The sequence below is a fragment of the Corvus moneduloides genome, chromosome 5 (genome assembly GCF_009650955.1).
Source record: "Corvus moneduloides isolate bCorMon1 chromosome 5, bCorMon1.pri, whole genome shotgun sequence".
In the NCBI taxonomy this organism is placed as follows: domain Eukaryota; kingdom Metazoa; phylum Chordata; class Aves; order Passeriformes; family Corvidae; genus Corvus; species Corvus moneduloides.
The window spans coordinates 41,271,785-41,287,394 of record NC_045480.1 but is presented as its reverse complement, the minus strand read 5'-3'; the positions used below and the strand labels follow the sequence as shown (position 1 = coordinate 41,287,394).

General features: G+C 41.5%; 1 protein-coding gene across 4 annotated transcripts in view; it reads right to left on the bottom strand.

The window, feature by feature from the left end:
- The window catches only part of DAPP1 (dual adaptor of phosphotyrosine and 3-phosphoinositides 1), a 55,184-nt gene that overhangs the window by 6,944 nt on the left and 32,630 nt on the right, over positions 1–15,610 (bottom strand). For 3 of the 4 annotated variants that reach the window (XM_032109457.1, XM_032109455.1, XM_032109454.1), the window contains exons 2-3: positions 5,710–5,832; positions 2,395–2,528 (exon numbers count right to left, since the gene is read on the bottom strand). In XM_032109457.1, the coding sequence (XP_031965348.1) occupies positions 2,395–2,528; positions 5,710–5,832 (257 nt within the window). Of the gene's footprint in view, positions 1–2,394; positions 2,529–5,709; positions 5,833–13,382; positions 13,493–15,610 lie in introns of those variants that run through there. The other variant, XM_032109458.1, reaches the window with a different exon arrangement.

Below are 15,610 nucleotides of genomic sequence, written 5' to 3'. Positions count from 1 at the left end.
ACTAGTTGGTGCTTAAGTCACTTAATCTGTCAGCACTTTGGACACAGGCTTCCTAACAGTAAACCCATGTTACCATTGCCTTCAACTGTTCTTACCACAGCTCTTTCCAGTTAAACAGTTTCATTATAGCCCTTCTCCTTTTTCCCCAAATAAGATCATGTTTATTGCATGTTCCCTGAAAAAAGCTGCATTCTCAATAGTGAATCTATCACACTTTTCAAAATAGTGAAGAACCCCCTTAAAATAGTAACTGCTCCACCATCTAACTCCATTCTTTAAAAATAATGTCACGGCATACCAAATGCTGCTCCATTTGCATTTTATGCAGATATTGCAGTTCTTAAAGAGGAGAGATGCTGGAATTGGTAATAAGTCGGACTTGAAACCTACAGATGTATGAGTAATTTTAAAGTGTTCTGTAATGGGCAGGGCTAAAAAGAGAAGTGAAAAAGTTGTATTTGAAGTAACCAGCTGAAATCTGTTTGCAGGCACGGGAGGGGTATGCAAATGTGATCTATTCAACTTGCTGTAGGTGGAAAGTCAACACTGGTTTATTTCTCTCTGGCCTTGCAGAAAAATAATGCTTTACCATTTAAAATAAAATTGAGAACAGCTCCATCAGCACTCTAGAGAAACTACTCCTAAGCTGTTGCATAGAATCAGGGTGTCATCATCTGTACACCAGGGACAAAAAGCCCCATTGCAGCACTGGAAGGACTAATTTAACATTTTATACAGTATTTGTTTTCTAAAAGTTCTCTGTGGATTTTTTTTTTCCTCCACAGAGACACTTGTACAGAATAATCTGGTAATTGTACACAAGGTCTAGCAAAAGCTGCACTGTAGCAAGATTATTCTGCCATGTCTGCACCTGCCGATGCTTGGCTTGGAGTTGACTCCGTTGAGCCCCTACCCCATTTTTGACAAGAGATGGTCATGACCCAGGAGAACTTTGACACCTGTATCTGAAGGAACATTGCCCGAGCATTAACTTTCTCTTCCTCTCTACTGTTTTCCATGGTATAGTAAGGTGGAAGGTTTTTTAATATGTCGTTACATTTTTAATTTTTTTTTTTTTTTTTATTCTGTAGCACATCTGACTTAGAGGTTTCACAGAGCCAGTAGAATCTGATTAGGAAAACTTAAGGTGACAAGTGTTGATCCCATCCATAGAGATCAGATAAAACCAATGTCTTGCTTACTAATGTCTGTAACACATGCAGTGAGGGAGTGAGGAATGGGGAAATACAAGTTTTATGTCATCTGAAATCTTTACAGAGCTAGGCCTGTGGGTGCATGCCTGATTTCACAGGAAAAATAGCTCACTGGCACAGAGGATACATGTAGGAGCTCTGTGTTAGAAGCACTCCTGAAAGCAGTTTGAAAAGAGAGTGTTTTGAAAGATACAAGTGCCATATTGAGTGTACAACTGCATGAAGAAATTGGCAAAGCAGCCCTTGAATTTAATGTTTGTGTTAGCAGAGTACTGGTGCATGTTTGGTGTGTGACATGTTGCAGTTATTGCATGTGCCAACTATCACTTAACTGGCCTCTTGCATATATAATTAGTACTGCTCTGAGTTATTTGCATACACTTGCCACAGAGGATACCGAAGTTTCTGGCATTAACTTGCACTGACGTGTCTTCAACTCTTACCCTTGAAGCTAAACATAAAACTGACATCATGAGAATATCCACTTTGTTTCTCCAGGGATTCTAATCTGATGGTGTTCAGTTCACTTGTAGGAATCAAGTTTAATATTTTGACCCTTAATTCAGGCAGCACATTGGTTGTTAAAGAAACCTCTGCTTTTCTCTCTCCTCTTAAAAGCGAGACAAATCGCCGTGATGGCAGATGGCATCAGCATGGTGATGCACTGTAGGCAGAACAGGAGAGGTGGTTAAAAACACATTCCCTACAGGAAGGAGGAACATAACACTGGAGACTCTGTCCTTGGACAAAGAATAGTGAAACCAAACAATTTTAGGTTGCTTTTCCATTTATTCTTACTGGGGGATTTCAACTTTATAGATGAATATTTATTTCCTCACTAACACCGTGCTTTGGTTTTGCCATTTTTGAGAATGTTCTGTTCTATCAGAATGTCTCTCGGTATTTTGAAATGCTTCCTCCTCTCAGAAATCAAAAGGAGCTCAGAGCCCAGGTTAGCAAAAGCCCAATAAGATTATGTGTGGTTTATCTTCAAAGAACTAGAAATATTTTTTTGGAGTGGAATTTTTTTAGATACCTGAGGTTAATACAAATGTGAATTTATGAAGAGGAGCACTTTAGTAAAAGATCTATTTGCTAACACATCAGAAGTTCCTTTAAGTTAGGTCTCTGTGGAGCATGGCTATAAATGTGTTCACACACACAATATGGCTCTCCTTACCTGTTTCACTGCCAATTAAAGGCTGGTTCGCAAAATGCATGACCAATTCCTTCAAGCTAGAAAATTCATTAAATCCAAATTTGAATGAAGTTCCTGTATGTTCAACATGGAAGTGTTTCACGGAATCTTTTCCCCTAAAATAAAAGAGGAAAATTTGTCATAACATAAATGCCAAAGGCATTTGGCATGTACAATCCTTAAATAGCAGCTTTCACTGCAGCGAATCTGACCCAGATCACAGGCTGATGATCATTGTCCTAGTAGTTATACTACTGCCATCACTGTCCCTCACTAATACTCAACACATCTGAGCATCAGATTTTAATTGCCGATTTACATATATGAGATGATGAAAGCCTAGAAAGGCCTAGTAGGTTAATTTAACCCTTGCATCAGCAAAAAGACTCACAGAAGAGATTTCCAGCCTTCTGCCTAAATAGGATGAAATCCCTTCACTTACTGGACTTTAGTCTTGATGGTGTACTCAGTATGTGTATTGCTTTTCAAGTAGCATCCCAATCTCATTGAAAATGTCTTCTGTTTCCCTTTGAAAAATAGGCTGTCTCTGTTTTGCACCCAAACAGGAGTTTAAAAACCTAGTTTTAAATACCTAGGGCTTTAGAATTTGTTTGCTTTGTCTCTGTACTCGGATGATTGGTTCCACTAGGATGGGCACTGACAAACATGAATCAGGGTCCTTGTTCTGTAAGGGAAGTAACAGCTTTTGTTTACGAAACCTGATGGCATTTAGAGAAGTGTGCAAGGTCTCACTTCCTGGGTGGGCAATTATTTTGACTTCAAAAGACAGTGAAGCACTTACTGCAAGTATTTCTCCAGTGAAAAAGTTACTTTTGTTAATTTTACTAGCACCCAAAATAGTTGAGTAAACTTTGTCTGACGAAGAACTTACATAGCAAATATACTGAAAAAGTGTGGTGAAGAAAATGAATTATAGTCTCTTTCATCATTTATTGCCACTTCCAAAGAAGATTATGATTTCAAACAGGTATTTAAATATTTATCTTTGAACAGTATTTATGACACTGTAGAAGATGCCTCTATGGGCCTCACACATGTTTTGTGCTACAGTCAGCTGGGGCACAACTAGCCAAGTGCAAATGCTCCACAGCAGGGACGAGCTGCTGTGACTCTGCTGCCATTACAGGGTTTTCCATCTTTTTGTTTAATTTCACAAGACAACGTTGCAATGAGAGCAAATTCTACTCTGCCTCCTACTTCCTTTTCAAACTGGCTAATGGGGGAGGGGATTTCAGGCAATATACAATCTCTCTTCTGCAGCTGTCAGTAAAAACCTCAAGGGATGTCTAAGCATTTTTTCCTTGAAAAAAAACCCCAAACCATAATAATGACTGAAGTTCCTTGTAAGGCTGAGGCAGAAAGTAAAGTAAAAGCTACAGAAGACATTTTAGGATAGAAGGAAAATGACAGCTAGAATTGCTGAAGTTATCCTGACGTTATATTCTGCAGAAGTGTACCAGAACAAAATTGAATTATTCTAAAATTAAGTTTTAGTATTAGTCAAAAAAGAAAACATAAAATTAAACAGTAGAAAAATTGTAAAACATTTTAAAATCAGAATCAGTATTCAAAGGAGCTGTACCACCAGAAACAACAGAGACTAACAGAATAAAAGATCAAACTCCAGACTGGGCTGTTCAGTTCATACGGTAACGCAGTAGCTAACTCTCGCTACATGAAGAGCTGAACAAAAGATTGGAATGGGTTCAAAATAGACTTTTGTAGGTCTTCTAAGGCTAGAATCTGTTAAAGCAGCAAATTTATTTTCATTAACTAACACTTCTGTTTCCTATTAAAAGAACTATTTAAATTTTAGCTTATTATAATAAGTTGTTTCCTGAAAGCTCTTTAAAACTACCTTCAAGATACATATAAATTTTATTTAATTTTCTGAGGTAGTTATCTCAAATAATGCTTAGTTACATTTTGAAGTAAAAAAATATTAACCAGCAAAAGTCTTTTTTTTTTTTTTTTTTTAAGGAAAGCTATTACTTATAAATGCCACTATTCTTTTTGGCAACATTTGCACTCAATTCAGTCATCGCTACTCTGAATACTCATTTTGTAACATCACCTTCAGATCTGACAGGCATTCCCCAAGCTCCTTGTAAATAGGGCTCCCTATAGTGGTAATAATTTCAACAGTGTGTGTATAGGCACACTTACTCCTACACTGTCTATCAGAAATGGGTGAAACACCTCATCATTGCCTTTTCTGGAGAACAGGGTCTGTGCAAATTGCACTTTTCTCAGCTCCCAAGCAACACTCTTCCAAATTGTAACAGCTTCTGGTACTGAATATGCAGAAAGCCACAATCTCTATGGCATATGCTGTGCTCCTGTCAGGGGTGTAAATAACCAGCAGCCTCACACAGACCAAAATTACTTTAAAAAGTTACTGTGATTCAGCTGAGTTGTGGCCAAGAATTTTTCAGAGGCTCAGGTTACAGCAGAAATGAGCTTGAATGTGCCAGCTTAAAATTTTGGTCTCAAAGTCTGCTTGTATCACACAGTTGCCAAAGGCTACGAATGTATTTAGGGCTGGTTAGCTCCACCCAGCTGACATGCATGGACTTCCTTGTGTGTCTATTGCATGTGTCCTTAGGTTGCCTCACTAAAATACGTGACTTCTCTCTTTCTTGGAGATCATTTAAATGTGATTCAGTAGTGAAGTATCCAGGCCAGGCTACCTCTGCTTTATATTGGTTGTATCCTGGACAGTTGTGTCCTAAACTGCTGTAATTGACTTCAAGGCCCTGATATCTATCACTTGCAAGATGCTGTTCAAATCAGTCCTGCAGACCTGGCTAAGACTGAACCTTAGCCCACAACAGAGGAGTAAAACCATCCATTCAAACACCGGATCGTCCTTCAGAGATGATGGTTCCTATACAGTGATTCAGAAACTAGTGTGGTTAGCACCTGTTAACTGTTTGCTGCTATCCTCATCATAAAAGTTTTCTACTCCATTCAGCTGTTTCTTAAGCTCTTTTAACTGACATGCAGATTTTTATCATGCAGACTGAAAATTTACAGCCATTCTATAGAATTAGGTTTTCTACCAATAAGATAAATTCATAATTTGGGAAAATGAGAGCGATTGTCAAATCCAATTCAATTTTTTCCTCTAACAAAATGTCATTCAGTGGGATTATACCAATAGAAATATATTTCAAAATTGTTTAAGCCCTAGGAAAATAAAACCTGTAAAGCATGGGCCATTCAAACATGGAAGTAAGTGCAGCATTAGATTAGTTCACTCTGTCCATACCCTACCTTACAGAGAGGGAGTACAAATCTTCCCTTTCATTACTCTTCCTCAAAAGATAGCTCCCATCCTGCCCATTGGAGAGCAGCAGCGCCTCTGCTGCGTGTCGGGTGAGGTTGTCATGGTACCACCTGGGGAGACACAAGGGGTTAAAGCACCATTCACTCAGCTCTTAACTGGCTGCTGCTGTTTGGAGCAGGGTTATTTGCAGTCTTCCTCTACAATTTTAAGTTACCACCCTCCTCACAGGCACTCACAGTTTACACAGATTTGTGCCACTTTCAGTGGCCTCCTTTTGATCTGCTCAAAAATTAACATTTTTTGTTGATGCAGAGTTCTGTACAAACAGCTGACTGTTTTTCTGGATCTAAAAAATTCTGCAAATTCTACTTGCACGAGCAACAAATTACCCAGGTCTGTGCTGGTGCTGATAAGGTGAAAGCAGTTTTGGGGGGTATACAGAATCCTTTGTCTATTTTCAGAAGCTGTATTTCCTGATATATATATATATTCTTTGGTACACTTCCTCTTCTGGCCAAACAGGCAGCACTTAAACTCCTCATAAACTTTGTACTTCCCTCAATGCATCTTCACTGCCAAGATCTGCAATTTAACATGCTTGCCTAAGCTTAGAATTAAAGGGATCAAAATTAAGTGTCAGAATTTCAGTAAAAATTAGATATCTTGCTGTGGTTACCACTTGGCCACACATGGTCTGAGCAACAAAGGAAAACATCTAAACACTGTTTCAATTTATCTTCAGTGAAAATGAATTTCATTTTTATATGAAAATTTTTTTGCAAGGAAATCACAGGGAAAAAATCCTGCAAAGAAGTCCAGGAAGTGTAGTTTATGGGTTTGTTTCCATTCAGAATGTTCCACAATAGAAACACTCAATTTTTTCACTAGACAAGGATCTCGCTGGAAATGAACCTGAGACTGAAGACAAAGAGCTGGAGCTATAAAAGGTTGGAGCTGCGGAGGGAGGGATACTAGACCCAAGGCTCTGCTGGGAGCAAGCTTCCCTTGTCAGTATGTGGAGTGGTGCCTTTCCCTCCCTTTAAACTGTGTGCGCCTGTAGCGCTGGGATCAAAGCGGGTCACTGCTTCAGCCAAAGAAACACAGTTTCACTGAAAGCAGGAGTGCCATCGCAGCCCTTTCCAGAACTTGCGTCGTGGCAGTCTTCAAAATGAAACCAGGTGTAATTGTATCCTCTTTCTCCTTAGCTGTTCATCCCAAATTTCCACCAAACTTGGCATCTCACACAAAGTTTTAACTCTGAATTTGGATGGCTGCCTATTTGAAAGGCCAGCTGGCTGATAAATTGCTTTATGAGAGACTGCGGACTGTTAACCCAGAGGAAGACAAGATCCATGTGAAACTCAATACAGGCAGGGTGTTGCTGCTTTGGCTCTAGAATGTGGTCCATCTACACAGTAGAATAAAATAATGAATATTTAAAGATCAAAGTGTCATCCTCTAGAACACCTGTTAGCCAAAATCCGCTTTGGGATTAACTGCCCAAGTAAGTAACAGGCAAAGGTCAGATCTGTCCTGATGTGGAGAGGATCGTATCAGCATGGCCAGACCTGCAGCTGAGAATGCAGCACTGTGTTTTGGGTGGGATTTCATAAGGCTGCTTGGCTCACTTCTGTGCAAAAGAAGCAGATGTTGAGAAAATCTGTGAGTGGTCGTTGTCATAGTTTGAAGTTGCTCATAACTGCGTCGTTACCTTATTTCCAAAAAAAGCCTTTTATTAAAATTTTAAAAGAAGTCAAGTTTAAAAAATACTGTGTTTAAATCCACTATCCTTACACATAAAAGGCTAGTGACTAATGAAATGTTACTACTATGCAAAAAATAGGTAAACCAACCAAGAACCAACAACAAAACCCTTGATTGGGAAAAAATGTTGTCTGAAAGTGCAGTTTTAAAACTTTGCTGACAAGGCTGCACCAGTTTCTTGCCTAAATATGCTGTCTCAGACAAAAATCCCTCAAATGTTACTGTGTTCCTCTTGTTCAGCTCAAAAAATAGAAGTGGATGGGAGACAGTAATGCAGAGCTTGGTGTCAAAGGGACTGTTACACATAGTTTTGGGTTTTTTCTCTTCCTGGCTGTGACAGATGGTTCAATCAGGTTACTTTGATATTCCACTGTGAAAATGGTCACACAAGCTTCATTCCAATTGCATAAACACAGGTAAAATTTTAAAATGCTGTAGAAAATTTAGAATTTGCACCACAGACCACCAGGAAGGTAAACAAATACACACCTATGCAGTCTGCTCTTACAATCAAGCCTGAGCTGACAACACAAGTAAAAATAAGCAGGACAAAAAATAAGCCAAAGCAGTCCTGTGGTTAGACATTACTAGGTATGCTTCAGGTAAATTTAAGTATTTGTCAGAGGGAGAATCCTTCTATTTATCTGTTTCAGAAAAAAAAACTTTTAAGCAGTTCTCTGAAATTTGCAGGCATATCAAGATGGGAGTTATGGCTCATTTGGCAAAACTGTAAAAGGCAGTCCACCTTCAGCTTACATTTTGGTTGTCTTCTGAGTTACACCTGGGGCAGGAAACTTGATATAAAACACAATACTGTATCTACCTTCATGCCTTCTTAAAATGAGACATTAAGGAAATTAAAATGCTTTACAAACACCCATCTCTTTGAAGCCGCTAAAAAGTCCTTCATAAAGCTGAATTGTCTTAAATCTTTGATTTTTGAACCATGGTGGATAATGTTAGATAATAAGGCTGTTTCTGAAGGCCCTTCCAAAAGTCATCTTTATAGAGTCTTGTATTCACAAAAAAATCCAGATATATGCTCTGTACTTTGACACCTTTCAGACTGAAAATCATCAGAAGTGTAAAAATTGCCTGAGGTTCTTGATTGAGATTTCTCTGAAGAAATACAAGAAGAAAGACAGATGGAAGTCTTTCCCAGCTTCAAAGCCACTTCTGCTGGCTACCCTTGGCCCTGTATACCTTCCTGTCTGATATATATACATCTGGGAGATTTCTCTTTTCTAATTATTTCATTTCTCCTATTAAAAAAAAATCTATGTAGTCAACTTTTTGGGGTTCCTTTTCTATGATTTGACTAGCAATCTCAGGCTCAGAATTTGTAGCTGCTGTCATTTATCCATTCTTGCTACTTTAACTTCATCCTAAATGACACTAAATCTCTTTATCCCACCCATGTAAGCACATTTGGGCTGTCAGTGTGTGTTGTTGAATGACCACACTGTCCTTCCTGCTCTTTGGAATGGCCAGTGAAAGCCTGTCTTAGGATGGGCACGCACAGCCAGTGAGATCACTTTTGTTAGCCCTTGAAAAACAAAGCCTTTTCAGATTTCAGCCTGTTCTTCAGGTCAGACTGCTTTGGTGACCTTAGAGGAAGGACTTTACTGGCACGGCTTTTATGGGAAGGAGAAGGAAGTGACACAACCCCAGAGAGCTCAAACTCATCAGAGCACACAGCCTTGCCCCGAAGGTCTGCCCATCCAGTCACCAGTGGGGTTTCCCCGTGGAATAAGCTGGTGGCTGCTACAGTACACACCATGTCTGTGCTGGCCAGCTGTGCCCCTGCAGCTGTGCTAATCATCACAACTCCAAAACAGGATGCACTCACGGTAAAATCTCTTCTTAAGATTTCTGTGTAGCTAATGCAGTGACTAAAACTACCTGCACTATGGTGAAATCAGGAATATGTTACAGCAATGTTTGGGATGGGAAACTCACTCTTCAGGTTAGAACATCATCCTCAAAATGTTCATTTCTTCTTTAACAACACAAGTTGTTCAAATGAAAAGTGTTAATGCAACTCCATATCTATGTCCCCTGCGGATCAGAGAGCCCTTAGGTATGGCATCTGTCATTTCTGATAATGCTGTTTTCAAAGAAACCATATGGATATTTTGCAAAACATTTCTGCCTGTGTAAATAGGGGCTGCTGAATAAACTTGTAGCTAGTATCAGGTGCATTAATTTTTTAACAATAATAGACTACACAAGGAACACAAACACTCATCCATGAAAGGATGGATGTGGAGTGACTTGGATAATTCTCTTCTGAGCCATTTTTATGTGCAAACTGTGTAACATCCAAAAATTACTATAAAATTGATTCACTGGTTCTTTATTTTTGGCACTCTGTATTTCAGAAACTTCCAGCTCTTATCTGTCAAGTTTAGTAGTTTGAGATTTTTTGAATTTTTTTTTCCTAATACCAAACCCTAGAAGCATTACCCATCATCTGAAAATTGCAAAAGGGTTCACTGTACCCAACGTCACTAAAAGTGAAGTTTTGGCAATGTTTTTAATGGTGCATGAGTTGACAGAGCTCTAGAGAATCTACAAAAGGGCAAGAACGCTAAGACAGAAGTTCCGTGTGTCAGGCAACCAAAATTGGTATTTATTAGACATCCTTTCAATGTGTTACACTGAAACACTTAATCATGCACCTATATAAAGTACTCTGTTGGAACACAAGGATGCCATCATATGGGAAAAAATAATTTAAAAATAGAAATAAGAGGAAGTAACATCATTGTACCCAGTCTTAAGGTTTCTAACGGTAGACTTTCACTAGCTCAGCTTCTGCTTTTCACTTCAATTTTCTCTCCCCCTTCTTTCAACTGCCTTCATTCTGATTTTCACCCATTATTTGGCCCACTTTCTAGTCACTTTAATTTTTCTCTTGCTTAAATCAGAAAATAGAGATGAAAAAATTCTTATGACAATTTACCCTGTTCCAGTCTAACATGTTCCTCAATTCCTCAATTTTATTATCACCCGATCTAGGCCTGTGGCCTAATTTCTCTTCTGTTACTCAAACTAAGCATGAAATGTATTGTCCAGTCTTACAAATATCATCTGTCATGGTATTGTTAAACCTGGAAGAGTATAATAGCTCTGCTGCAAGGGGTGACAAAGAAAGCTTGGACTGTAGAAGGAAAAAAGGCTACAGAAATTTGTTGCCTCTTGCCCTGTGCCTTTCACTTTCAACAGACAAATGGTGTCACCCAAACTATGCTGTACTGGGAGGGAACCTGTGCTACCAGACCAGCCTGTAATTACTCGGATGATGAGATATTCCACATTCTCATCTCTTGCACAAATAACAATGTGGAATTCCCCAAACTCACGCAGTACGTGCTCAGCCACAGGAGTTCCACACTGCAGTATTCCTTCTGTCCTTTCAGCTCTAACAGCAATAAAGGCAACTGGAAAATGGATTCACTCCAGGAATAACCAAAGAGGCCTTCAGAGAACAATCCCATTGTCAGTTTCCTTTTCCTTTAAGCCATGGTGCTTATGTATCTTCTGGCAAACTTCAGTGTTCCCTTTTAAATATTTTGCTAGATCTAGGGACAAAGTCAATGGGTGAGGCAACAAGTTTTGAACAATGTGTTTGGGTTTTGACCTTCCTTTTCATTAAGCATTAGGTCCACCCATATACATTTCAATACAATGAAACTGACTGTAACCTGAATTTTCACTACATTGCTGCAACTTTCCATTCTGTTGAGCAGCTAACCTGGTAAACTATGAGCATATGCTGATACTCAGCCTCTTCTCTTAAGAGTAAAGTCCTTCCCATTTCACACTTCTTTAAACCTCATCTAACTTCTTTGATTTTTGAACCAGAAAGCAGAAGCTTTAAAATAAACTGCTTCAAATTCCCCCCCAAAGGTACATAAATGTTGAAGCTGTTTCTCTTTTGAATGACCACTGTCTCTGTTGGACACACACTCCTCACCAGAACTGGGTCTCAGTTGTGCTGGATACTGCATCAGCTGTCAGGGGAACTCTGCACCATGAGAGTGTGGGACTAAGTTTAGGGTGGAAAACCCTTGTGATGGCTGCAAATTTAATTCTATAGTCTAGAGAGTGACACACCTATTTGTCACAGCTGAAAAAGTATTTACATTAAGACATCTTTCAGGTTATGCTACAAGAATGTCTGCTGCATGAGGACTTCTTTTTCATCTTTAGGGGGAAAAAAAAGAAGAAAAAAGAAGTGGCTTTAGTACCAGCTGAAAAGAAAGGGCCTTGTTTAATAATTGGAAGGGACTCTCCTTGCCTGGCATTGCTTATTTAACTTTAATGCATTTAACTTAGCACACTTCCCTGAAGGAGATGCATAGTGTTCTATAAAAGGGTGAAAAGTTTAGGTTTTCCATTGAAGTGGAAGTAAAAGAAAGTAGCTACAGCTTTAAAAATGCATATTTGTAGCCTTCTCATTTGTACTCTTCCTTCTTATGGATACCACATTAAGTACCACATCAAGCTGCATTTCTACAAGACCATCTATGAGGATGAAGTCCATGCTGTTTATAGGCACATGTTACTGGCATATATTAACTCAGACCATATAGTGTAAATCAATAAAAGTCTGGTAATTGGGAATCATGCTTCCCACAACAGCAGCAACCAATTTTTCTTTCCTTCTTCCCTGTAGATACTGTTTCAGGATGAGCGTAATCCTACAGGTGTAAAGAAAAAGTATATAATGGCTACTCTGGGTACCACTGGAAAGTGAATTTACTTAGTTTCATAAGTGTTAGGTGCTTCAGTTAGTAAGCATTTCATTAAAAGCTTCTTTTAAATATTGGGAAGTAGCAGCAGTGTGAAGATAGCAATTCCAAGTCATTTTGTTGCGCTCCGATTAATCACTAAGTGAATGAATTGCAAAAATAAGCAATGAGTTGGTGCTAATCCACAAGTACTCAGGGAGCAAAACACCTTTTTCTTTTTTCATCAATTCTTTTTGAATGCAGAGGTGACACCAGAGCCTTTTTGCCTTGTCAGAACGATCACTGGCCTTTCTTCTGCTTTGCCTCCCCTGTGCCTTGCTGCCACTGATCCCACCCTGCCTAGATCCATCTGTGCTGCTCCTCCAGCCCGTGTTTCTTCTTGCCCGCGGCAATGCTGCCGGTGACAGTGACCCAAGCCTTCCTTCTGTAAAAACCAAAACTAACTGGCAGACAAAATGGGCGAGTCACATCAGACAGGGAACAGGGTCTGTTGCAACCTTCAGCCTTCCTTTTTGCTCCTGGGGTTTTGCTTTTCGGTGAGTATGATGTCCTCCTAGCGGCTGTGAATTGTCCGCTGCTCTCTCTCCTGAAGCCTCAGGCATCTTTGGGAATCCTGCTGCTTCCCGGGGCCCAGCAAGGATAGCAGCTCTCCAGACCAGAGCCCAGGCCAAGCTACAAGGAGGCAGCTGAAGGGATGCCACAGGGAGGACAGGGATCTGAGGACAACCTCTGGATGTGGTGCTCCCTGGAAACGCAGGGAAGCGGCACGGCACAACCCGGGCTCTCTCCGATGGCGATGGCTTCAAGGCCACAGAGATTCTCTGAGGGAAGCTGCACCCCTGCCGCCAGCTCTCCACTACATTTGAAACGTGTGTCTTCGCTCTCGTTTTTCTAACTGTTATTTATTTCTCACCCCTGCCACCGGGACGTGGCGCTGGGTCCGTCCGAGGGCCCACAGCACCCACGGAGCCCTTCGGCAGCCTCGCTCAGACAGACCCCGCGTTACCTCATCCCTCACTCATCACCGAAATCCAGCAGCCAGCCCCAGCAGCTCCCGCCCTGCCAGCCCGGCCGGCTGTCCCGGCGCCCCAGGGCAGTCACGGAGGGCGCCCTTGGTGCGGGCCCCGAGCGCCGCTTACCCGAGCGCCATCAGCTCCCGCTCCAGCGGCGCGGCGGGACGCGGCTCCCGGAGCTGGGCCATGATCCGCAGCTGCTCCGCCGCCTCCGCGGGGCTGAGGAAGTGCGGGCCGGCACCTCCCCGGGCGGGGCCCATCCCCTCCCGGCCCGGCCCAGCCCAGCCCAGCCCGGCCCGTCCCGCCTCGTCGCCCCGGAGCGCCCCGGCCCCATCCCCCGGCAGGAGCGGCCAGAGCCCCCCGGCTTCCAGCTGTGCCCGGTGTGCCCCGCCACGCTCCCATACTGCTGACACTTGGGTTTATCCCCACAATAATTCATTGCTTTCATCTGTACGTCCCAGAAGTTCGTATTCCAAAGGATTTCGTTGTCGGTTCGTTTTTCTCCTGCAATCAATCAATGAATGCCCCTCGCCTCTTCTGTGTCCGCCAAGGTACTCAGCGAGGAAATCTGTGGATTATTCTGTAAGCGTCAGGTGTTCAGTCCTGTCCCCAGCCAGCCCCCAGAGCTCAGGGGGGTTGTGGCTTGCCCCGCCGAGCGCAGCTCTCCATGGACCTGCCGCTGGATTACCAGGGAAGGGGGATGTTGCCTGCCATCGCCCCTGGCATCCCGACCCGCTGATTTCCGTGGTGATCCTCCGTGCAGGTTTTGAAGGGCTCACGCTGTCTTTCTGAAACAGGAATAGGAACATAAACTGCCAGAAAGATACAACTTCATTCCCTCTTCGGAAGTATCGAGAGGAGTGAGCTCAGTGGATGAGAAATTTCTGAGCGTTGTTTGGCGTCTGTTCTTTCCTGTGCTTAAACGATCTCCTGCAGTGCTAGAGCTTATTTGTATTCCCCGATACTTCATGGGCAGTAATCATTATAGGTGTGGCGAATTCCTTACTAAAATTCTTTGACAGAAAGACAGGACTCCACCAAAAAAAAAAAAAAAAAAAAAAAAAAAAAAAGACAGAGTGTTCTTTTCCGACCATATTGAAGTTTTCACCAGGTATCCAGTACTGAAAATAAGTTGTTTCCAGAAAAACTGGTATTTAAGGAGGATGGAACATCTACTTATTTTCCCACAAGCAGTCATATGAACTGCATGCTCAGTGTGGGGCTAGGAGTCATTTGGAACAGGATTTCTTAGCCTGCAGCTCCTGCTGGTCTTGGGGAATCAGTTTTGAAAGAGCTTTTCTAGCCTCCCAGATGGGAAAAGCTTCAGAGGGATTCCATGTGTCAGATGAGACTGTCCTTTGTTTGAGCTTCTAGTTGTGGCTGCAAGGTGCTCTGCTTCTGTGCTTAACTGTTCATGTCAACAGGCAGACATTCAGTTGTAGATAAAGATTTTGCAAATAAACTGAGGGTTTTTTTCCTTACTAGGAAAAAATCACTTTTTAGTGGCAAAAAATACTTTTTTCCTCTTTCTGAGTTTGCCCCTTCCTCTATTGCTTGTTGAAAACTTGTGATCTGATATTCTCTTTGATAACCTGACTCTGAAATCCACAATATTTGGTTAAATAGGTACTTTGATGTCTCCACTGTTTGCTTGTATTTACTGGATAGATTTATTTATTATTGTTCTCCTGTTCTGGAAGCTGCTGTGTTTGATTTCAGCAGTGATGAACCCATTCCAGGTTATCTTGTCTGTCTTACTGATAGACGCAGAAAAGCAGTTATGAAAATTTCTGGGTTACAGATGAAAAGGCACAGGAAGAAAAATTAATTAAATTCCAAGCAACAAAGAGCCACAACTAAATTTTAGTAAATTCTAATTATATCACAAATGGTCTTCAAAGTTCAGCAATGCAGGCTCAAAGGTATTTTCCAGTTCTTGTGTACACACCATTGTGTTTTGTGCACCAGTGTGCTGTGGTGGGAGGGGGTTCCCATCTGGGAGCAGATGCTTCCTCTTACTCTGCACCTGAGAGAGCAAAGTTTCCTCTTCATTTGTAGCAAAAAAAAATTTAAAAAAAAATGCAGAAATTGTGCTCTCATGCAGCAGAGTCCAGCTTTCCCTTTAGCAAAGTCCACTTGATCTTGGGTTTTTAACACAGGTTAGCCACTGGACAGAAAGGCTACAGATTGCCAACTTGCACTTCCCCAAAGCCAGAATACTTCAGTGTCTGTTTTGGTCTTGTTCCCAAGTACGGGCATCCCTGTGGGAGGACTGGCTCCGTTTGCAGTGGGAGTGCTGTGCAGAGCAGACCTGTAGATAGCAGCAGTGCTCTGGTGCTTGCAGCTCAGCCCGA